Below are 23,882 nucleotides of genomic sequence, written 5' to 3'. Positions count from 1 at the left end.
CCCACCAGTCCCTATATTTCCCTACCACCTACCTATCCTAGGGGTAATTTTATAATGGCCAATTTACCTATCAACCTGCAAGTCTTTTGGCATGTGGGAGGAAACCGGAGCACCCGAAGGAAACCCACGCAGACACAGGGAGCACTTGCAAACTCCACACAGGCAGTACCCAGAATTGAACCCGGGTCGCTGGAGCTGTGAGGCTGCGGTGCTAACCACTGCGCCACTGTGCCGCCCCAGTATGAAGAGGTTACACAGATAGGGAGGGGAGCGACCATGGAGAAATTTGAAAATGAGGATGAGAATTTGAAAGCCGGTCTGCCCTAAAATCTTATGTGGTTTAGTGTCAAATTTTGTTTGATTACATTCCTGAGAAGCACCTTGGGATGCTTTACTAAATTAAAGTTGTTTAACTGAGAGCTGATGTTGGTCAGTGAGCACAGGGATGAGGGGTGAATGGGACTTGGTGCAAGTTAGGACATAGGCAACAAAGTTTAGGATGACCTCAGGTTTACCAAAGGTAGGAAGTGGACTAGCCAGGAGACTGATAAAATGGTCAGTGTAGAGTGTCAGGCAAACCCCCACCTACTAAGACTGAGGAACACATTATTTCACCACATGAACATTAAAACTTAAAATTGCAAGCTCTGACTGGAAAGACATTTCCATGGTAACAGACAATGTTGAAACAATGGAGACTTTGCAGTTGCCCTCCAATACACAGAAGTGGTCAGACTAGTTTTAGTCACACGGCTAACTTGCCGGGGCAGAGAAATTTGAGCCTCCAGCAAGGGATGTGAAGAGACTGTTCCACATAAGGAACTAGTCACATGACTAACCTGCTGAGCACCCTGGGAGCTCTTTGAATTTGAACTCCCAAACAAAGGAATTGCCAGGCAGAATGCTGTGTGCTCTCCTGGAACTAAGAACACCTCCTGCCTATCTCTCAGGGAATTGAAAGCATTGAAGACACGTGAGACTCAAAGAGAGGAAGATTTGCCATGTGAATAAATTTTTAAGAAGATTACTGGGCCTCTATGAAACGCACGAATACAACTTCAGTCAAGGACTACAGCGAGCTCGAGAAACAGTAATAAGATATTGCCTCAAACTGTTTTACTTATCTCTTCTACTTTTTTCTGTCCCTATCTTGCATGTTAGCATGTGCATGCTAGAGTGAGTGCATCGAACATCCGCAGACGTGAACCATATTAGAGTTAAGTTTAAGGTTCAATAAATTTCATCTTTCTGCTTTAAACCAAAGAAAGTCTGTTTGTGCTTAGTTGTTTGCCTGATAATTGGAAACTGTGAACACGGATTCACAAAAAGGGGAGCTTTAAACACAGTGTGTCTAAAATTAAATACTGTTACAATATGACCAGGTGAGGACAGCAAGAGACCCCTGGACATCTTGTTCACCTGGTCATAACAAGAGATAGTAAAGTCATAGATGAGGGCCTCAGCACCATAAGAGCTGAAGCAGGGGTGGAGTCTAGCAATGCTACGGAGGTGGCAATAGATGGTCTTAGTGATAGCACAGATATGCCGTCGGAAGCTCAAATCAGGATGAAATATGACATTGAGGTTGCGAACAGTCTGGTTCAGTCTCAGACAGTTGACAGGGAGAGTGATGGAGTCAGTGGCTAGGGAAAGGAGTTAGTGGTGGGGGCCAAAGACAGTGGCTTCAGTATTCCCAATAATTAGTTGGAAGAAATTTCTGCTCATCAGTGCTGGATGTGGAATAAGCTGTCTAAGAATTTAGAGACGGTGGAGTCAAGAAAGGTGGTGGTGAGGTAGAACTGGGTGTCATCAGCGTACATCTGAAAACTAACACTGTACTTTCAGATGATGTCGCCGACGGGTTGCATGCAAATAAGAAATAATGGCCTATTCCTGTTCCTATGTCCTATATCTACAAACAGAAGGGGGGGGGGGGGCTAAGGATAGATCCTAGGGGGAAACTAGAGGTAACAATATGGGAGTGGGAAGAGAAGTCAATTACAGTTGATTTGCTATGGCTGGGTCCATAAGAATGGAAACAGGTGAGTGCAGTCCCATCTAGCTAGATGACAGTGGAGAGGCATTGGAGGATGATGGAATTTAACACAGAGAAGTATGAAGTGATACATTTTGGTAGGAAGAATGAGGAGAGGCAATATAAATTAAAGAGTACAATTCTAAAAGGGTGCAGGAGCAGAGAGACCTGGGAGTATGTATGCACAAATCATTGAAGGTGGCAGGGCAGGTTGAGAAAGTGGTTAAAAAGGCATACAGGATCCTGGGCTTTATAAATAGAGACAAAGAGTACAAAAGCAAAGAAATTATAATGAACCAAAATGCTGGTTTGGCCACAACTGGAGTATTATGTCTAATTCTGGGCACTGCACTTTAGGAAGGATGTGAAGGCTTTAGAGAGGGTGCAGAAAAGATTTACGAGAATGGTGCCAGGGGTAAGGGACTTCAGTCATGAGGATAAATTTCGAGAAGTGAATGTTGTTCTCCTTAAAGAGAAGGTTGAGAAGAGAAGAGTGAGGGAAGATTTGATCAGGGTGTTCAAAGTCCTGAAGGGTCAATACAGAGCAGATAGAGAAATAGATTGGCAGAAGGGTTGAGAACAAGAGGATACAGATTCAAGGTGACTGGCAAAAGAACCAAAGGCGACATGAGGAAAAACTCTTTTATGCAGCGAATGGTTACGATCTGGAATGCACTGCCTGAAAGGGTGGTGGAGGCAGATTCAATCATGGCTTTCAAAATGGAATTGGATAAGCACCTGAGGGGGAAGAAATTGCAGGGCCGAGGGGAAAGGACAGTGGAGTGGGACTAGCTAAATTGCTCTTGCAACGAGCTGGTATGGGCTTGACGGGTCAAATGGCCTCTTTCTATGCTGTAACCAGTCTATGATTCTATTCGATGATTCCACGTTGGCTTCCTTCACCTCCACCAGATGTCACAGTATAATAATTTACAGGCCATTAATTTTCAGAAACGGTCAGTTTTTAATGGATGCAAACTATTTGAAAAATTTTGCAGATATTAATTTCTAAAAATTCTTTGTAACAGTAACTGAAGTTCCAAAAATACTTATAACACTGCTCAAGTATATATTTTTATGCCACACCAAGATTCATTTTATCAACTGTAGCCAATTATGTACACTAATACAACAGGATACCTCTGTATCTTCCAAGCACTATTAGCGAACAAGTATTAAAAGACTGTCAGCCATGAGCAATATAACTAGGAAGAAGAATACATGAGGTGGCTTCCCATTGCCTTCCTCATGTGTGCTTAAAGGAACCACAAGTCCTCTTCCCGAAGGATCCTCCACGTGAAAGCAGCTTTTGTCCCTCGAGGTTCTAGCTCTTCTGCCATCACCACTGAAAATGCACTGGTTCTATTGTTGGCCATGGCTCATAACCCTGAGTGCAGGGCCCAACACAGTGACAGACTGCTGAAGATGGTGCTCTGTGCTGATCCAGTGGATGTTGTTATTATAGCAGTGCACATGCCCACATCAGAGCACCTGGATGAAGAATTGCAGACAGAGTACCAGAAACTGTAAGAACTGATAGGAAAGGAAAAAGGAAACAACTTCTTGGTGATTATGGGAGACTGGAATGCTGTAGTCGATGAAGGCAGAGATGGAAACGACGTTGGAAGTCACAGACTGGATGTCAGAAACAACAGAGAAGAGATGCTGATTGAGCTCTGTATAAGATGGAAGCTGTGCATCAACAATACCTGTTTTACGCATAATCAGAGGAAACAGTACACTTGTAAGTCACCTGGGGATCTGAAGAGGTACCAAATTGATTACACCCTTGTCAAGCGGAGATATAAAAACAGCATAAAGAATGCATGTGCCTCCCCAAGAGTAGACGTGGACACAGATCATAATCTAGTGGCCATGATAGTAAAAGTTCAGCTGAAGAGAATCAAGAAGGGAAATCAAAAGCCTAGGCGGGATAGAGAGAGGATGCAGGGCTCTGAGAAGGTCAAATTTCGTGAAGCAGTGGAGAAAAAGTTAGAGGTTAACAACAGTTCAGAAAGCAATTGCCAAGGTTAGTGGGATAGACTGGAAAGCACCATCTTAGAAAGGGCTAAAGAAAACATTGGCATGGTTAAAGGGAAAAGAGTTAAAAAGCCATAGGTCTCAGAAGAAATTGCTGAAGAAAATGCATGAGAGAAGAAAGTGGAAGAACAAAAATATGAAAGAAGATAAAGGAATATATAGAAAACTAAACAATGAGCTAAGGAGAGAAACTGAACAGGCAAGACACAGTTGGTGGGGAGAGAAATTCAGAGAATTGGATGAACTGCAAAAAAAAGGAGGAACGAACACTCTCTATGAGAAAATAAAGGAATTGACTGGAGGAAAGAGGGGTAAGCAAGCAGCAGAGCACATCGGGAGAGAGGAGTTTAAAAAGATTGTGGGAACCACCGGCAGAGACACAGCAGCAGAGCACATCTCCAACAGCACAGCATGCAATCAGAAAGGAAAATCGAGGTGTGACATCACAGGGAAGGAGGGAGGTGATTGACTGGGTGAGACCTCGGAGCCACAAACAGCGTGAAATGGGAAAGAGCGCGGTGAGGCAAAGGAAGCTAGTCGGTGAGTAGCTGGTGTGTATTTTCTTACTTTCTTCTTTCTGCTGATTTTTATTTTTTCTCTAACATTTAAGCCTATCTACTAAATAGAAGCTAAAATACCAGTAGTTGGTAGGTGGTTACTCATTTGTTTGTTCTATTTATAACCATTTTATTGTATTTATTTAACTTCCAATTTTAGTGCAGTAAATAAATAATTCAAGGCATGGCAGGGCTGCTCACACCCATCGATTGCACATCCTGTGCCATGTGGGGAATCCAGGACTCTACCCATGTCCTGGACAACTACAAGTGCAAGATGTGCCACCAAAACCTTGAGTGCTGAATCCTGGAACTCAAGGAGCAGTTGGTGTCACTGAGGTGCATTCGTAAGGATGAAAGATAAGTGGATAGCACGTTTCAGGAGGTGGTCACCCCGCAGCTTAAGACAGCGCAGGTAGAGAGGGACTGGGTGGCTGCCAGATAGACAAGAAGGGCAAAGCAAGTAGTGCAGGAGTCCCCAGAGGGCATCCCACTTTCTAACCGGTAATCAGTTCTGAGTACCGATGGGAGAAAGGGTTCCTCTGTAGAGTGCAGTGACAGTCATGACCAGAGGACCATGATCTCTCAGATGTGCAGGGAGGGAGGAGAAAAGACAGGAAAGCAATAATGGTAGGGGATTCTATAGTTAGGGGAACAGACAGGCATTTCTGTGGATGCAGACGTGATTCCAGGATGGTATGTTGCCTTCTTGGTGCAAGGATATCATCAAGTGGCTACAGAGCATTCTGGAGAGCAAGGGTGTACAGCCAGAGGTCATGGTCCACATTGGAGCCAATGATATTGGTAAAAAAAGGGATGAAGTCCTACAGGCTGAGATTAGGGTGTTAGGAAAGAGATTAGCAAGCAAGACCTCAAAGGTAGTAATCTCTGGATTACTCCCAAGCCATGCGCCGGTAAGTACAGAAATAGGAGAATCCACCAGATGAATGCTTTACTGGAGAGATGGTGCAGGAGGGAGGGCTTCAGATTTCTGGGGCATTCTGGGGAAGGTGGGACTTGTAGAAGTTGAACGGTCTACACCTGAACAGGACTGGGATGAATATCCTTGCAGGAAGATTGCTAGTGCTGTTGGGGATGGTTTAAACTAGTTTGGCAGGGGAATGGGAACCTGAGGGCAGTTTCAGATAGGACAAATTCAGAGCAGGGAACGGAAGGCAGAAAATTAGTGAGAGACTCTGAAAGACAGAAGAAGCAAAGGTTAAAAAGTGTGCAGCACAGGAATTTGGCAGTGTTAAAAGGTATTTATTTAAACGCAAGGAATATAACAAATAAAGCTGATCAGCTGAGGACACAGACAGACAAATGGCAGTATGATATCATTGCTATAATGAAAACCTGGCTTAAAGAGAGGCAAAAATGGCAGCTCAACATCTCTGGATATAGAGTTTTCAGGCAGGATAGAGAAAGGGATAAAAAAAGGACAGGGTGTGTAGCATTATTGGTTAAAGAATCAATTACAGCTGTGAGGAGGGATGATATGCTAAATGAATCATAAAATGAGTCCATAAGGGTTGAGCTCAGAAATAAAAAAGGGGCAGCCACACTAAGAGGCGTGTACTATAGACTCCCAAATAGTGAGAGGGAGATATAAGAACAGAAATGTAGGCAAATTTCTGAGTGCAAAAGCGATAGGGCAATAATAGTTGGGGATTTCAACTACCCTAATATCAACTGGCATACAGTGTAAAGGGCACAGAGGGCACAAAATTCATGAACTTCATTCAAGGGAATGTTTTTAGCCAGCAACTAACAAGCCCAACAAGAGGGGCGCAATTCTAGATTTAGTCTTAGGAAATGAAGCTGGGAAAGTGGATGGAGAAAAAGGGACAAGAGAGCAATAGCAGTGGGTGATTCTATGGTTAGAGGAACAGATAGGCATTTTTCTGGTCGCAGACATGATTCCAGGATGATATGTAGCCTGATGCAAGGGTCATGGCTATCACCGAGCAGCTACAGAGTATTCCAGAGGGTGAGGGTGCACAGCGTGAGGTCGTGGTCCACATTGGTACCAATAACATAGGTAGAAAGACGGATGAGGTCCTGTAACAAGAATTTAGGGAGCAAGGTAGCAGATTAAAAAGCAGGACCTCAAAGGTTGTAATCTCTGAAATACTCCCGGTGCCACGTGCGAGTGAATATAGGAATAGATGGACAGAGCAGATGAATGCGTGGCTGAAGAGATGGTGCAGGAGGGATGGTTTTAGTTTCCTGGATCACTGGGTCTGTTTCTGGCGAAGGTGGGACCTGTACAAGTTGGACGGGTTGCACCTGAACCGGAACGGGACCAACATCCTTGCTGGGAGGTTTGCTAGGGCACAAGCGAATAATGCAAGGCTGGATTTTATCTATTTTAACGTAAGGAGTCTTACTAGTAAGGCAGATGAATTGAGGGCATTGATTAAAACATGGGAATATGATATTACTGCTATCACAGAGACATGGTTGAGGGAAGGGCAGGACTGGCAGCACAATATCCCACAGTATAGAATTTTCAGGAGTAATAGGGGAGGGTGTAATAGAGGAGGTGGCATTGCCCTGTTGATCAATTACTGCAGTAAGGAGGGATGATATTTTAGAAAGTTCCTCAAATGAGGCCATAAGGCTAGAACTTAAAAAGAAAAGGGGGGCAATCACTTGGCTGAGAGTGTACTACAGGCCTCCAAACAGTCAGGGAGAGAGAGAGAAGCAGATATGTAGGCAAATCTCAGACAGGTGTAAAAATAATAGGGTAATAATAGTAGGGGATTTCAACTTCCCCAACATTAGCGAGGATAGTATTAGTGCAAAAGGTTTAAAGGGGGCAGAAATCTTAAAGTGCATTCAGGAGAGCTTTTTGAGCCAGCACATAGAAAGTCCTACAATAGGAGGGGCGGCACTGGATCTCATCTTAGGGAATGAAGCCGGACAAGTGGTAGAAGTGTCAGTGGGGGAGCATTTTGGGGATAGTGACCATAGTAAGATTTAAGGTAGTTATAGAAAAAGACAAAGAGGGACTGGAAATAAAAGTACTGAATTGGGGGAAGGCAGATTTCAATATGATAAAACAGGATCTGGCCAAAGTGGACTGGGAGTAGCTACTTGTAGGAAAGTCTACATCAGACCAGTGGGATTCATTCAGAAAGGAAATAGTGAGAGTTCAGGTCCAACATGTAAAGGTGAGGAGTAGGACCAACAAGTCCAGGGAATCCTGGATGTCAAGGGATATAGAGGATTCGATAAGGAAAAAAAAGGCTTATGGCAGATTCAGAGGACTGAAAACAGAAGCCCTAGAGGAGTATAGAAGGTGTAGGGGGGATACTTAAAAAAGTTATTGGGAGAGCGAAGAGGGGACATGAAAAAACACTGGCAGGGAAGATAAAGGAGAATCCCAAGGCGTTTTCTAAGTATATTAAGGGTAAGAGGAAAACCAGGAAAAAGGTAGGACCCATTAGGGACCAAAGTAGCAATCTGTGTGTGGAGCCAGAGGACGTAGGTGAGGTTTTAAATGATTACTTTTCATCTGTGTTCACTATGGAGAAGGACATTATAGGTGTAGAGATCAGGAAGGGGGATTGTGATTTACTGGAACAAATTAGTATTGAAATTAGCTGTTTTAATTGGCTTAAAAGTGGATAAACCCCCAGGCCCAGATGAGATGTATCCCAGGCTGCTATGTGAGGCAAGGGAGGAGATAGCAGGGGCTCTGACACAAATTTGCAAATCCTCTCTGGCCACAGGAGAGGTACCAGAGGACTGGAGGACAGCGAATGTGGTACCATTATTCAAGAAGGGTAGCAGGGATAAACCAGGTAATTATAGGTCAGTGAGACTAACATTAGTCGTAGGGAAACTATTGGAAAAAATTCTGAGAGATAGGATTAATCTCTACTTGGAGAGGCAGGGATTAATCAGGGATAGTCAGCATGGCTTTGTCAGGGGGAGATCATGTCTGACAAACTTGATTGAATTTTTCGAAGAGGTGACTAGATGTGTAGATGAGGGTAAGGCAGTTGATGTAGTCCACATGGACTTCAGTAAGGCTTTTGATAAGATCCCCCATGGGAGATTGGTTAAGAAGGTAAGAGCCCATGGGATACAGGGCAATTTGGCAAATTGGATCCAAAATTAGCTAAGTGACAGGAGACAGAGGATGATGGTCGAGGGTTGTTTTTGCAATTGGAAGCCTGTGGTGTACCGCAGGGATCGGTGCTGGGACCCATGCTGTTTATAATGTACATTAATGATTTAGACGTGTATATAGGAGGTATGATCAGTAAGTTCGCAGAATACACGGAAATTGTTGGTGTCGTAAATAGTGAGAAGGAAAGCCTTAGATTACAGGATGATATAGTTGGGCTCGTAAGATGGGTGGAGCAGTGGCAAATGGAATTTAATCCTGAGAAATGTGAGGTGATGCATTTTGGGAGGGCTAACAAGGCAAGGGAATATACAAAGTATGGTAGGACCCCAGGAAGTACAGAAGGTCAGAGCGACCTTGGTGTACTTGTCCATAGATCACTGAAGGCAGCAGCATGGGTGGATAAGGTGGTTAGGAAGGCATATGGGAAACTTGCCTTTATTAGCTAAGGCATAGAATATAAGAGCATGGAGGTTATGATGGAGCTGTAGAAAACGCTAGTTAGGCCACAGCTGGAGTACTGTGTACAGTTCTGGTCACCGCATTACAGGAGGGATATGATTGCACTGGAGAGGGTGCAGAGGAGATTCACTAGGATGTCACCTGGGCTGGAGCATTTCAGCTATGAAGAGAGAGTGGAAAGGCTAGGGTTGTTTTCCTTGGAGCAGAGAAGGCTGAGGGAGGACCTGATTGAGGTATACAAAATTATGAGGAGCATTGATAGGATAGATAGGAAGAAACTTTTTCCCTTAGCAGAGGTGTCAATATCCAGGCGGCATGGATTTAAGGTAAAGGGCGGGAGGTTCAGAGGGGATTTGAGGAAAAAAAATTCACCCAGTGGGTGGTTGGAATCTGGAACACACTGCCTGAAGCAGGGTAGAGGCAGGAACCCCCACAACATTTAAGAAGTATTTAGATGAGCACTTGAAACGCCATAGCATACAAGGCTAGGGGGCAAGTGTGAGAAAATGGGATTAGATTAGATAGGTGCTTGATGGTCAGCATGGACACGATGGGCCGAAGGGCCTGTTTCTGTGCTGTATAACACTATGACTCTAAGTGGATGAAGTGGCAGGGGTGACCATTTTGGAGATAGTGACCATAATACAGTTACATTTAGCATTATTCTGGAAAAGGACAAAGAGAGAACAGGAGTAAAAGTCCTAAATTGGGGGAAGGCACATTTTACGAAGCTGAGAGGTGATATGGCGAAAGTGGACTGGATACAGCTACTGGAAGGAAAATCAGTGGCAAACCGGGCGAAGGCATTCAAAAGCGAGACTCTATGGGCGCAGTGTAGGCATGTCCCCACAAAGAAAATGGGTGGTACCGCCAATCTAGAGCCCCCTGGTTATCTAGAAGCATTTAGGGTAAGATAAAGCAGAAAAAGAAAGCTAATGACAGTCACAAAAAACTTAATACTTTATAAAGCCTAGAGGAGTGTGGAAAGTGCAGGGGTGAAGTAAAAAAGGAAATTAGGAAAGCAAAGAGAGGACATGAAAAAATATTGGCAGGTAAAATCAAGGACAACCCAAGGATGTTTTATCAGTACAATAAGAGCAAGAGGATAACTAAGGGAAGGGTAGGGCCTATCAGAGATGTACAAGGTAACTTATGCATGGATGCAGAAGATGTGGGCAGGGTTCTTAATGAGTACTTTGTCTCTGTCTTCACAAAGGAGAGGGATGGTGCAGATATTGTAGTTAAAGAGGAGTGTGAAATATTAGATACAATAAGCATAATGAGAGAGGAAGTACTAGAGGGTCCGACATCCTTTTACTGGATAAATCCCCAGGGCCAGATGGATTGTATCCCAGGCTGTTAAAGGGAGCCAGGGAGGAAATAGCGGATGCTCTGAGGATCATTTTCAAATGCTCATCAGATACAGGTGAGGTACCAGAGGATTGGAGGTCTGCGAATGTTTGACCATTGTTTAAAAATGTTGCGAAGGATAGGCCAAATAATTATAGGCTGGTCAGTCTGACCTCGGTGGTGGGCAAATTATTACAATCAATTCTGAGAGATAGGATAAACTGTTACTTGGAAAGGCACAGATTAATCAGGGATAGCCAGCATGGATTTGTTAAGGGAAGGTTGTGTTTCACCAACTTAATTGAATTTTCTGAGGAAATAACAAGGAGGATTGAAGAGGGTAGTGCAGTGGATGTTGTCTACATGGATCTTAGTAAGGCATTTGACAAGGTCCCACATGGCAGACTGGTCAGAAATGTAAAAGCCAATGGGATACAGGGGGATGCAGTGAGTTGGATCCAAATTCGGCTCAGTGACAGGAAACAAAGAGTAATGGTCGACAGATGTTTTTGCAAATAGAAAGCGGTTTCCAGCAGCATTTCACAGGGCTCAGTGTTGAGTTCCTTGCTGTTTGTGGTAGAGATTAATGATCTGGACTTAAATGTGGGAGGTATGAATGGGAAATTTGTAGATGACACAAAAATTGGCCGTATAGTTGACAGCGAAGAGGATAGCTATAGACTCCAGAATGATATCAATGATTTGGTTGAGTGGGTGGAAAAGTGGCAAATGGAATTCAATTCGGAGGAGTGTGAGGTAATGCATTTGGGGAGAGCAAACAAAGCAAGGGAATACACAATAAACGGGGAAGATATTGAGAGGGGTAGAGGATGTGAGAGACCTTGGAGTATATGTCTACAGTTCACTGAAGGTGGCAGGACAGGTAGATAAAGTGAAGAAGGCATATGGAATGCTTCCTTTATTGGCCGAGGTGTAGAATACAAAAGCAGGGATGCAATGCTGGAACTATATAAAACGCTGATTAGGCCACAGCTGGAGTATTGCGTATAGTTCTTGTCACCACATTACAGGATGGACATAATTGCTCTGGAGAGAGTACTGAGGAGATTACCAAAAATATTGCCAGGGTTTGAAAATTGCAGTGATGAGGAAAGATTGGATAGGCTAGGGTTGTCTTCCTTCGAACAGAGGAGGCTGAGAGGTGAATTAATTGAGGTGTACAAAATTATGAGGGGCCTAGATGGAGTAAACAGGAGGACCTGTTTCCCCTAGTGGAGAGGTCAATTACCAGGAGGTACAGATTTAAGGTGATTGGTAGAAGTATTAGAGGAGACATGAGGAAAAACCTTTTCATCCAGAGGGTGGTAGGTGTCTGGAATTTGCTACCCAGATCGGTGGTGGAGGCAAAAAACCCTGAACTCATTTAAAAGATACCTGGACCTGCACCTGAAGTGCTGTAACCGGTAAGGCTACGGACCAAGGCTGGAAAGTGAGCCGCACAGACATGATGGGCTGAATGGCCTCTTTCTGTGCCATAACTTTTCTATGGTTCTATGGTTCTAAAGAGGAACTGATAATAGAGATGGTACACTGCTTATAAAATCTGAGGAAGTAAAGAATAGATGGAAAGAGTATATTGAAGGCCCATATGACAAAGATGGCAAACCAATAGAACTAGAACCAGAGAAAGAAGACAACATTTCCCAGGATGACTTAGGACCTGATCTTCTGGAGTTTGAAATAATTAGAGCTATAAAAGGTCTGAGGCCAGGAAAGTCAGAAGGATGTGATGGAATCCCTGCAGAAATGGTAAAAGGACTTGGAAAGAAGGCACAAGGGAACTGATTAACTTGTGTAAAGAGACGTACACTGAGGGAGAATGGCCTTTTTGAGGAGCATAATGACGTCATTGGAGAAGAAGGCAAATACCACGAATCGTGAAGAGCACCACACCATAACTTTAATTAACAGGCACCAAGGTAATGTTAAAGATCCTAGCAAATAGATTGGAAGCCAAAGCAAGCCATTACATCTGCTGTGATCAATTCAGTTTTCGGAAGGGTTGTGGAACAAGAGAGGCGAGAGTAGTGATAAGTGAAAGAAGCATAGAATACTAGCAAGAAGTGTACACCTGCTTTGTGGATTATGAAAAAGCTCTCTACTGAGTGAACTGGCAAAGGCTGTTGAAATTGCTGGAAGCAATCAGAGCTGTCTGGAGAGATAAATGAATGACTGTAGCTCTGCACATGGGACAGACTGCAACTATCAGGACAGTATTTGGTGAAACTGAACATGGTGTAATCAGGCATAGGGTGAGACAAGGCTGTCTACTATAACCATTGCCATGATAAAAGAAGCACTATGTGAAGTATAGGAAGGTGTCAAAGTAAGAGGTTAATTGGTGAAGGCAGTGAGATTTGCAGACAACCAGGCCCTAATAGCGAGCACAGCAGAAGATTTACAGATACTAATAGATAGGATCAATGCAGTGGTGAAAGCTTACGGAATGAAAATGAATGTAAAAAAGCTGAAAGTTGTGAAGATTGGAAGAAATAATGGTGGGATAAATGGTTAACAGCTGAAGCAAGTATCACTTAAGTACCTGGGAAGCATCTTGTCAGAAGATGGTTACAACCATAAAGAAATCAGAGCTGGAATAGCAATGGTAAAGAATGCATTCTCCAAACATAAAGAATTGCTCAGTACAGGAATGAGTATAGACCTCAAGAAAAGAAATATCAAGAGGTCACACCTCTTAAAACAGGGTCATCCGTTTTGGTCAGCAGTGAGGGACAGGAGGATGTGGCCATGAGTGAGGCAGGTAATGGGACCAAGCAGACTTTGCAATTGCAAACAGGTTTGAGGTGCTCTCAACCTGTGTAGACGAAAGCAAGGTCTGCAAGGTGGATGGGCGGCACAGTGGTTAGCACCGCAGCCTCACAGCTCCAGCGACCCGGGTTCGATTCTGGGTACTGCCTGTGCGGAGTTTGCAAGTTCTCCCTGTGTCTGTGTGGGTTTACGCCGGGTGCTCCGGTTTCCTCCCACCTCCAAAAGACTTGCAGGTTGATAGGTAAATTGGCCATTATAAATTGCCCTTAGTGTAGGTAGGTGGTAGGAGAATGGTGGGGATGTGGTAGAAAATATGGGGGTAGTGTAGGATAGTGTTAGGAAAAATGGGTGGTTGTTGGTCGGCACAGACTCGGTGGGCCGAAGGGCCTGTTTCAGTGCTGTAACTCTAAATAAATAAAAATAAAATGAGCAGACTGGCCATTGCACTGTGGTACAGGAAGCCATTCAAGTGGGAGGAGCAAAATAGAATGTAATGGTAATAAGGAATAGTATAGTGAAGGGGATTGACACTGTTCTGTGCAGCCAAGAGCATGAGTCCAGAAGGATGTATTGCCTACCCGGTGCCAGGGTTCGGGACATCTGCTCAGGGGTAGGCAGAAACTTGGAGTGGGAGGGGAAGGATCCAGTTGTCATAGTCCATGTAGGTACCAACGACATAGGTAGGACGAGGAAAGAGGTTCTGCTTAGACAGTATGAGGAGCTAGGCACCAAATTGAAGAGCAGAACCTTGAGGGTAATAATCGCTGGCCAATTGGCAGAAGGGCACATAAGGTTAGTGAAATGAATATGTGGCTCAAAGACTGGTGTGGGAGAAGTGGGTTTTGGTTCGTGGGGCACTGGCACCAGTAGTGGGGAAAGTGGGGGCTATACCGTTGGGACGGTCTGCACCTGAACCGTGCTGGAACCAGTGTTCCAGCAAACCGTATAACTAGGGAAGTAGAGAGGGCTTTAAACTAAATAAGAGGGGTGAGAGATCAAGCTTGGGTAGATGTAGTAAATCAACAGGTAGAGCAGAATAGTGATATGGGAAATTAGTCAGAGAATAGCAGGAAGGGACAGAGGGAAAAAACCTAAGAACACACCAACAGTCATGACTAGATGTTACAAAGTTAACAGACAAAACTAAAGGCTCTGTATCTGAATGCACGTAGCACTCATAACAAAGTAGATGAACTGGTAGCGCACATTGAAGTAAATAAATATGATCTGATTGCCATTATGGAAACGTGGCTGCAGGATGACCAGGATTGGGTCCTGAATATTGAGGGGCATATAACATTCAAGAAGAATTGGAATCTAGGTAAAGGTGGAGAGATAGCACTGTTAATCAAGGATGGCATTGGTGCAATAGTTAGAGATAACCTTGGTTCAGGAGATCAGGATGTAGAATCAGTTTGGGTGGAGATGAGGAATAGTAGGGGAAAGAAGTCACTAGTGGGAGTGGTCTACAGGCCCCCTCACAGTAACCACAATGCAGGATGAAGTATACAATGCATGTGATAAAGGTATGGAAATAACCATGGGTGATTTTAATCTACATAGAAACTGGAAAAATCAGATTGGCAATAGTAGCCTGGATGAGAAGGCCATAGAATGCTTTTGAGATAGTTTCTTATGGCAGCATGTTCTGGAACCAACCACAGAGCAGAGTATATTAGTTTTGGTATTGTGTAATGTAACAGGATTAATTAATGACCTCAGAGTAAAGGCACCTCTAGGTAGCAGCGACCACAATATGATTGCATTTTACATCCAGTTTGAAAGAGAGAAGACTGGGTCAAAGAGTAGTATTTTAAACTTTGTCATGCAGGCCCCCACCTGCCAAGAATGGGGCACATTAATTTCGCCACATGGACATTAAATTTCAAATTGTCACTGGGAAGAAGAGAAGGCCTATTACAGGGGGTTGCATGTTCCTGGCTGGAAGGACATTTTTGCATATTAACAGACACTGCTTGTAACAAAGCAGCTATCTCCTGACCCACCCAATACAGAAAGCCAGAAGTGGTCATACCAGTCACGTGACTACCCTGCTGGCCAACATGGGGAGTTTTAAATTGTAGAGACAGTGTTTGAACTGGCAGAAAGTTCTTTGCTTCAGGACTGGAAAAGACCTCCTCTCCTCCTGTCTGCTCCCATCTCTTTCTCACAGAACTGAAACCCACTGAAGACACGTGAACCCCAAGAGAGAAAAGTCTCCTACAGTGAACAAGGTTTAAGAAGAACACTGTGCCCCAACGAGAAGCAAGCTCCACCTACAAACAAGGACTCTACAGTAAGCTCTAAGACCCGTAACAAAAAACTCTTCAGATATTGCCTCAAACCTTTCCACTTTATTTTTCTGCTGCTTTTTTCTGTCTCTATTTGCATATGCGTATCGCGTATGCATGCGTTAACTGAATTAGAGTTTTAGTTTAAGTTTTAATAAATTTCACCTTTCTTCTTTAAACTAAGAAAGCCTGTTTGTGCTCATTCCTTTGCCTTATAATTGGAAAGTGTGAACAAGGATTCAGCAAGGGGAAGCTCAAAACACGGAGTGTAAAAAATTAAATGCTGTTACTGTAAGACCAGGTGAAGGCTGAAAGGAAACCCTAGACCTCTTTCTCACCTGGTCGTAACAATTTAAATAAGGGCAACTATGTGGGCATGAAAGATGAGTTAGCTGAAGTGAAGTTACTAGGCTAGAAGACAGATCAATAGAGAAGCAGTGGCAGACATTTAAGGGGATATTTCTGAATACGCAGAATAAGTATATTCCTACCATAAAGAAAAATTCTAAGGGAAGGACCCACTATCCGTGGTTAACTAAAGAAGTTAAGGAAAGCATCAAACTTAAGGAAAAAGCATATAATTGCGCAAAGATGAGTGGCAGGTCAGATGATCAGTCAGAGTAGATAAAATGGCAGAGAATGACTAAAAGGTTGATCACAGAAAGAAATTAGAGTATGAGAGGAAGCTAGCTAGAAATGTAAAAACGGATAGCAAGAGTTTCTACAGATATTTAAAAAGGAAAAGAGTAAGTAAAGTGAGTGTTGGTCCTCTAGTCAGTGAGAATGGGAGTCAATAGTAGATAATAAGGAAATGGGGGATGAAATGAACAAATATTTTGCTTCTGTCATCACTATAGAGGATACAAAAAACATTCCAGTAGTAGCTATAAATCAGGAGATGGAAGGAAGAGTGGAACTTGCTGAAATTACAATCACCAGGAAAGCAGTAATGAGCAAACTGATGGAGCTGCGGGTTGACAAGTTCCTGGGTCCTGATGTACTTCATTCTAGTGTCTTAATAGAGGTAGCTAATGCGGTAGTAGATGCGTTGGTGTTAATTTTTCAAAATTCGCTAGATTCTGGAAAGGTTCCATCAGACTGAAAAGTAGCAAATATAACCCCTCTATTCAAGAAGAGTGTGAGGCAACAAACTGGTAACTATAGACCAGCTAGTTTGACGTCTGTCATGGGGAAGGTATTAGAATCGATCATTAAGGAGGTTTTAGCTGGGCATTTGGAAAAACTCAAAGTAATCGTGAATAGACAGCATGGTTTTGTAAAAGGGGGATCATGTTTAACCAATTTATTGGAGTTCTTTGAAGGAGTAACATGCGCTGTGGGTAAAGGGGAGCCCGTTGATGTACTGTACTTGGATTTCCAGAAGGCATTTGACAAGGTGCCACATAAAAGGTTATTGCACAAAGTATGAGCTCATGGTGTAGGGTGTAACATATTAGCATCAGAAGATTGCCTGGCAGAAAACAGAGAGTATGCATAAATGGGTCCTTTTCTGAATGGCAGGATGTGATGAGTGGAGTTCCGCAGGAGTCTGTGCTGGGGCCTCAACTTTTTACAATTTATATCAATGACTTAGCTGAGGGGAGCGATGGCATGGTAGCTAAATTTGCAGATGACACAAGGATAGTTTAGAGATACAGCACTGAAACAGGCCCTTCGGCCCACCGAGTCTGTACCGACCATCAACCACCCATTTATACTAATCCTACACTAATCCCATATTCCTACCACATCCCCACCTGTCCCTATATTTCCCTACCACCTACCTATACTAGTGGCAATTTATAATGGCCAATTTACCTACCAACCTGCAAGTCTTTTGGCTTGTGGGAGGAAACCGGAGCACCCGGAGAAAACCCACGCAGACACAGGGAGAATTTGCAAACTCCACACAGGCAGTACCCAGAATTGAACCCGGGTCGCTGGAGCTGTGAGGCTGCGGTGCTAACCACTGCGCCACTGTGCCGCCCTAGGAAAGTATGTTGTGAAGAGGACATAAGGAGCTTGCAGACCGATATAGATAGGTTGAGTGAGTGGGCAAATATCTGGCAGATGGAGTATAATGTGGGAAAATGTGAAGTTATTCACTTTGGCAGAACCAGGGGGCACTGTTTTAAAATTAGGGGTCACCCTTTTAGGACAAAGATGAGAAGAAATTTTTTCTCTCAGAGGGTTGTGTGACTTTGGAACTCTCTGCCTCAGAAGCTGGTGGAGGCAGGCTCATTGAATATTTTTAATGATAGATTCTTGGCAAGGGAATCAAAGGTTATCAGGGGTAGATGGGCATGTGGAATTCGGTACACAAACAGATCAGCCATGGTCTTATTGAATAGCTGAGCAAGCTCGATGGGCCAAATGGCCTGCTCCTAATTCGTATGTTTGTATGTTCGTAAGACTGTGATTTGGTGCGTCTTGTTGTAGGGGGCTGAAATATGGACCTTGAGAAAAGTGGACATCCAAAGACTTGAAAGTTGTGAAATATGTGCTGGAGAAGGATGGAGTGGGTCACTTGAAGAAGCTCTCAGGATGGTCGAGGAGGATAGATCGTTTATGAATATTATCAAGGCAACAAGGTTGGATTGGTCATTTTTTTATTCATTCATGGGATGTGTGTATCGCTGGCTATGCCAGCATTTATTGCAATCCCTAATTGCCCTTGAGATGGTGGGGGTGAGCCACCTTCTTGAACCGTTGTAGTCCATGTGGGGTAGGTACACCCACAGTGCTGTTAGGAAGGGAGTTCCAGGATTTTGACCCAGTGACAGCGAAGTAACGGTGATATAGTCAGGATGGTGTGTGGCCTGGAGGGGAACATGCAGGTGGTGGGGTTCCCATGCAACTGCTGCCCTTGTCCTTCTAGGTGGTAGAGGTCATAGGTTTGGAAGGTGCTATCTAAGGAGCCTTGGTGCGTTGCTGCAGTGAATCTTGTAAATGGTACACACTGCTGCCACTGTACGTCGGTGGTGGGGGAGTGAATGCTTGTGGATGGGGTGCCAATCAAGCAGGCTGCTTGGTCCTGGATGGTGTCAAGCTTCTTGAGTGTTGCTGGCACTGCACCCATCCAGGCAAGTGGAGAGTATTTCAACACACTCCTGACTTGTGCCTTGTAGATGATGGACAGTCTTTGGGGAGACAGGAGGTGAGTTACTTGCTGCAGGATTCCTAGACTCTTACCTGCTCTTGTAGCCACGGTATTTATATGGCTACTCCAGTTCAGTTTCTAGTCAATGGTAACCCTCTGGATGTTGACAGTGGGGGATTCAGCGATGGTAATGCCATTGAATGTCAAGGGGAGATGGTTCGATTCTCCCTTATTTGAGATAGTCATTGCCTGGCACTTGTATGGCGTGTATGTTACTTGCCACATATCAGCCCAAGCCTGGATATTGTCCAGGTCTTGCTGCATTTCTACACGGACTGTTTCAGTATCTGAGGCTTCGTGAGTGGTGTTGAACATTGTGAAATCATCAGCGAACATCCCCACTTCTGACCTTATGATTGAAGGAAGGTCATTGATGAAGCAGCTGAAGATGGTTGGGCCTAGGGCACTACCCTGAGGAACTCCTGCAGTGATGTCCTGGAGCTCAGATGATTGACCTCCAACAACCACAACCATCTTCCTTTGCGCTAGGTATGCCTCCAACCAGCGTAGTGTTTTCCCCCCAATTCCCATTGACTCTAACAAAAACAAGAAGTGCTGGATTCACTCAGCAGGTCTGGCAGCATCTGTGGAAAGAGAAGCAGAGTTAACGTTTCGGGTCAGTGACCCTTCTTCGGAACCTTCTTCAGTTCCGAAGAAGGGTCACTGACCCGAAACGTTAACTCTGCTTCTCTTTCCACAGATGCTGCCAGACCTGCTGAGTGAATCCAGCATTTCTTGTTTTTGTTTCAGATTTCCAGCATCCGCAGTATTTTGCTTTTATCCCATTGACTCTAGTTTTGCTAGGGCTCCTTGATGCCATACTCGGTCAAATGCTGCCTTGATGTCAAGGGCAGTCACTCTCACCTCACCTCTTGTGTTCTGCTCTTTTTTCCATGTTTGAACCAAGGCTGTAATGAGATCAGGAGCTGAGTGGCCCTGGCGGAACCCAAACTGAGTGTCACTGAGCAGGTTATTGTTCTGCGGGTGCCGCTTGATAGCACTGTTGACGACACCTCCCATCACTTTACTGATGATCGGGAGTAGATTGATGGGGTGGTAATTGGCCGGGTTGGATTTGTCCTGCTTTTTGTGTACAGGACATACCTGGGCAATTTTCCACACTGTCGGATAGATGTCAAGTGTTGTAGTTGTACTGGAACAGCTTGGCTAGGGACGCGGCAAGTTCTGGAGCATAGGTCTTCAGTACTATTGCCAGAATGTTGTCAGGGCCCATAGCCTTTGCAGTATCCAGTGCCTTCAGTCGTTTCTTGATATCACCTGGAGTTAGACAGCTTGAATTGAAAATGGGAGGTTCCTATGAGCAACTGAAGAGGAAAGAACAAGACTGCGAGGCATGGAGAAATGAGCAGAGGACCTGCCCTGAGGCCGGTCAATATAACATTAAAGCACTGAATTAAATGATTAAACCAACTAAGAAACTCAGCAGCACCAACCTGACTGGGTCCCATTATGTGAGCCTAAATATGCTTACGGCTACGAATGTTCCAAATGTAGCAGCGAATAATTAACACAGATATCTTTGAATGTGACTGCCTTCCAGATAGTTATCTTTCAGATTTAAGCTCATGACAAAAAATTATTCCCAGAATGTACAAAGCAACAAAAATACAGGTTCCATACAAAAGAGAGGTCATGACTGAATATTTTTCTAATTCTGCAGACACTCTAGCAGACTGAAACCTCCACTAACATTTCAACAATGGAAACTATGATGCTTACCTGTGGTACCATGGAGAGCTGGTGGTGGTAGGTCATTACATTTCTGTTAGCTTCCATGAAATACCTCTGTGTGCGCCTTCTCTCCCGATCAAGTTTCTTCTCCATAGTTAGTTGCATTGTGCATAAATTGTCCATGTATTTCATCATAATATCTGAGATCATCGCACTTACTTCTACAACGTCTGGCCTTGCTTCTGAATCAGAGGTCAAACAGCTGTAGGAATTGATAAATATAGATAAAAAATACAAAATGAGTTTCAACTGATAAATCAAAATGCCACGATTTTTAAAGTTGCACATATTCCTTTATATTCACACATATGCATACATATATTTTACGTGCATTCCAGTATCACAAGTTGAATCATTAGATCCCAAGTAGTAGAAAACATGGATATCCTGTATGGATGCTGAGTACTTTTGTCAAAATTCTAAGAAAATAGTTGATTAATGTGATAATATATTGACATATTCTGATAAAATTGTCAAGCAAGGACAATTTAAAAGAGGCAAAATCTGGATTCCTTCAGTATAAGGGTCTGAAAGGGTTAATGTTGAGACAGTGTAAGGAATACTTCCCACCATGCTGATGTAAGAGATCGCATGTAAGAAAGACTTGGAGGGAGATGCAACGTGGCTTCAGAGGAATCATGCAGACTGGTGTGAAGCTGTACATAGTTGTAATAAAGAGTTAAATGTTCAAAGTACAGAAGACGCAGTAATCTCACTAAGCTAGACAAGCTAAGTATATTAAGGTGGCAGCGGACAAACCAAACATACAACATTGCGAACAGTGAAGGGATGGTGACCAACGGTGATTCTTACCTTGCAACACCCAGAAGAAAAATATGAAGAAATACTTTGAAGAAGGCTGACCCAAAAAAGCGCCAAAATTGCAGAACTTGAGAAATGGCTATGAAAAAGCTCCAGAGCTGCTCCGTGGATGAAGGAGGCAAGAAGAGGTAGGGAATTGGCTTGTAGAGGCATTCAGGCTGCACCACAGGGAGGTGTGAACTGTGAAAAAATTCCAGTCCCGTGATCACAGGTTTTGAGTCAGAGAACCAAGCAACGATTGGGGATCTGGTGAGCAACCCGTAAAGAGGGTAAAAAATTATATTGCTAATGGCACTAGGCAGGCAGCACTGGGAAAACCTAAAGTCCTTAATGAGGGCAGATCCAAGGTCGGCGTCATTACACGTGGCAATCGGAGCGAGCAGAAAAACCCAAAGAAGCTGCAAATGCTCAATACTCTAAGATAAGGGAGTTAAAGGAGTATAGCAAAAATGCTACAAAAATGTATTTAAAGAAAGAGATAAATCCAAAGTCTAGCAGAGAAATGTTACAGGAAGAAACAGTGACCATAGCAGGAGCCAGCACGTGGCTGAAAAGTGTAGGAAATGTCTGATACTGGAGGGAAAAATTTTAAAGTGTAAGTAAAGCAAATAGAAAGTCATGGATCTTAAATTCACAATACCAGAGAGGTTTGGGCATGTGGAACTCAATGAAACTCAAAATTGATCACTCTGGTGAAAAAGATTTTTGAGCTATAGAAATGCTTCCAAATTAGACATCCAGTCTGAAGCAGAGCAAGTTAACACATTGCTATATTCCATTGGGGCAATAGCAGACACTGTTATTGCAAGACAAGGTATTAATAAGACATCAGATAAATTTGATGACGTTTTAAAAGCCTTCGATAGCTACTTCAACCTGCGGAGCAGTAAGAGTCTGGAAAGGGCAAGACTTAACAGAAGGGTACAGAAACCAGGTGAAACAGTTGATGCTTTTATTAATGACCTTTGCAGACGAGCTGAAGGATGTGAATATGGAGACCTTAAAGCAGAATTAATGAGACCAGATTGTAGCAGGTATTACTAATAAATCCCTATCAAATTTATTGCAGTCTAAAGAAGACCTCACCCTAGACAAAGTAATTCAGCTGGTGAGAGAAACATAGGTCCAGAAGAACAACAGAGCAATCCTGAGAGGTGAAGAAAGTCCTTGGTTCAGGAAACGTCCAGTCACTGTACAGTTCCTTAATTAAAGGGCTGTTAAAGAAGCATCAGAAAAGAAGGTACACTGGAGGGCTGGAAAGCGCAAGATTCCAATGAACCCTGCCAGCGCTGTGGCACCAAAAAGACCCACAGGTGTGAAAAGTGTCCTGAAAACAGAGCAGAATGCTTCCACTGTAAGAAAATAGGCCATTTTGGGAAGATGTGCCAAAGTAACATCTCTACCTCTACAAGTTCGAAAGAAAAAGTCTTCAAGCATAGAGTTGTTAACGAAGTTGAACAATCACCATCAGGAGAGAAATCAGAAGACTTCCTTAGTGAGACCAATGATCCTAATCAGGCACAAAAACAAGAAATGCTGGATTCACTCAGCAGGTCTGGCAGCATCTGTGGAAAGAGAAGCAGAGTTAACGTTTCGGGTCAGTGACCCTTCTTCGGAACTGACAAATATTAGAAAAGTCACAGATTATAAACAAGTGAGGTGGGGGTTGGGCAAGAGATAACAAAGGATAAGGTGCAGATTGGACCAGGCCACATAGCTGACCAAAAGGTCACGGAGCAAAGGCAAACAATATGTTAATGGTGTTTTGAAAGACAAAGCATTAGTACAGATTAGGTGTGAATATACTGAATATAGAACATCAGCAAGTGCAAACCTGAAGAAAAACAACCTGAAAAAAACAGTGGGTAAGCATCTGTGGAAAGAGAAGCAGAGTTAACGTTTCGGGTCAGTGACTTACCCACTGTTTTTTTCAGGTTGTTTTTCTTCAGGTTTGCACTTGCTGATGTTCTATATTCAGTATATTCACACCTAATCTGTACTAATGCTTTGTCTTTCAAAACACCATTAACATATTGTTTGCCTTTGCTCCGTGACCTTTTGGTCAGCTATGTGGCCTGGTCCAATCTGCACCTTCTCCTTTGTTATCTCTTGCCCAACCCCCACCTCACTTGTTTATAATCTGTGACTTTTCTAATATTTGTCAGTTCCAAAGAAGGGTCACTGACCCGAAACGTTAACTCTGCTTCTCTTTCCACAGATGCTGCCAGACCTGCTGAGTGAATCCAGCATTTCTTGTTTTTGTTTCAGATTTCCAGCATCCGCAGTATTTTGCTTTTATCCTAATCAGGCATTTTGGCCTGCAGATATATATGTTAATGGGCATATCACTAATTTTAAACCAGACACTGAAGCAAGTGTAACAGTCTTATCAGACAAAGAATCGTGGTTATCAATGTATTACCTGCAACCAACAGAAACTCATTTACATGGACCAGGAGGGGTTGAACTGAAAGTTAAGAAGAAA

The 23,882-nt window shown here is 43.5% G+C and overlaps 1 protein-coding gene across 5 annotated transcripts in view; it reads right to left on the bottom strand.

Moving 5' to 3' along the window:
* Positions 1–23,882, bottom strand: part of nek10 (NIMA-related kinase 10) — a 485,577-nt gene that overhangs the window by 104,719 nt on the left and 356,976 nt on the right. For all 5 annotated transcript variants that reach the window (XM_068059792.1, XM_068059804.1, XM_068059810.1 and 2 more), the window contains one exon: positions 20,564–20,777. In XM_068059792.1, the coding sequence (XP_067915893.1) occupies positions 20,564–20,777 (214 nt within the window). The remainder of the gene's footprint in view (positions 1–20,563; positions 20,778–23,882) is intronic.

This window comes from Heterodontus francisci, chromosome 2, assembly GCF_036365525.1.
Source record: "Heterodontus francisci isolate sHetFra1 chromosome 2, sHetFra1.hap1, whole genome shotgun sequence".
Classification (NCBI taxonomy): domain Eukaryota; kingdom Metazoa; phylum Chordata; class Chondrichthyes; order Heterodontiformes; family Heterodontidae; genus Heterodontus; species Heterodontus francisci.
Note: the sequence above shows the minus strand (reverse complement) of the source record. Positions and strands in the feature narration are given on the sequence as shown.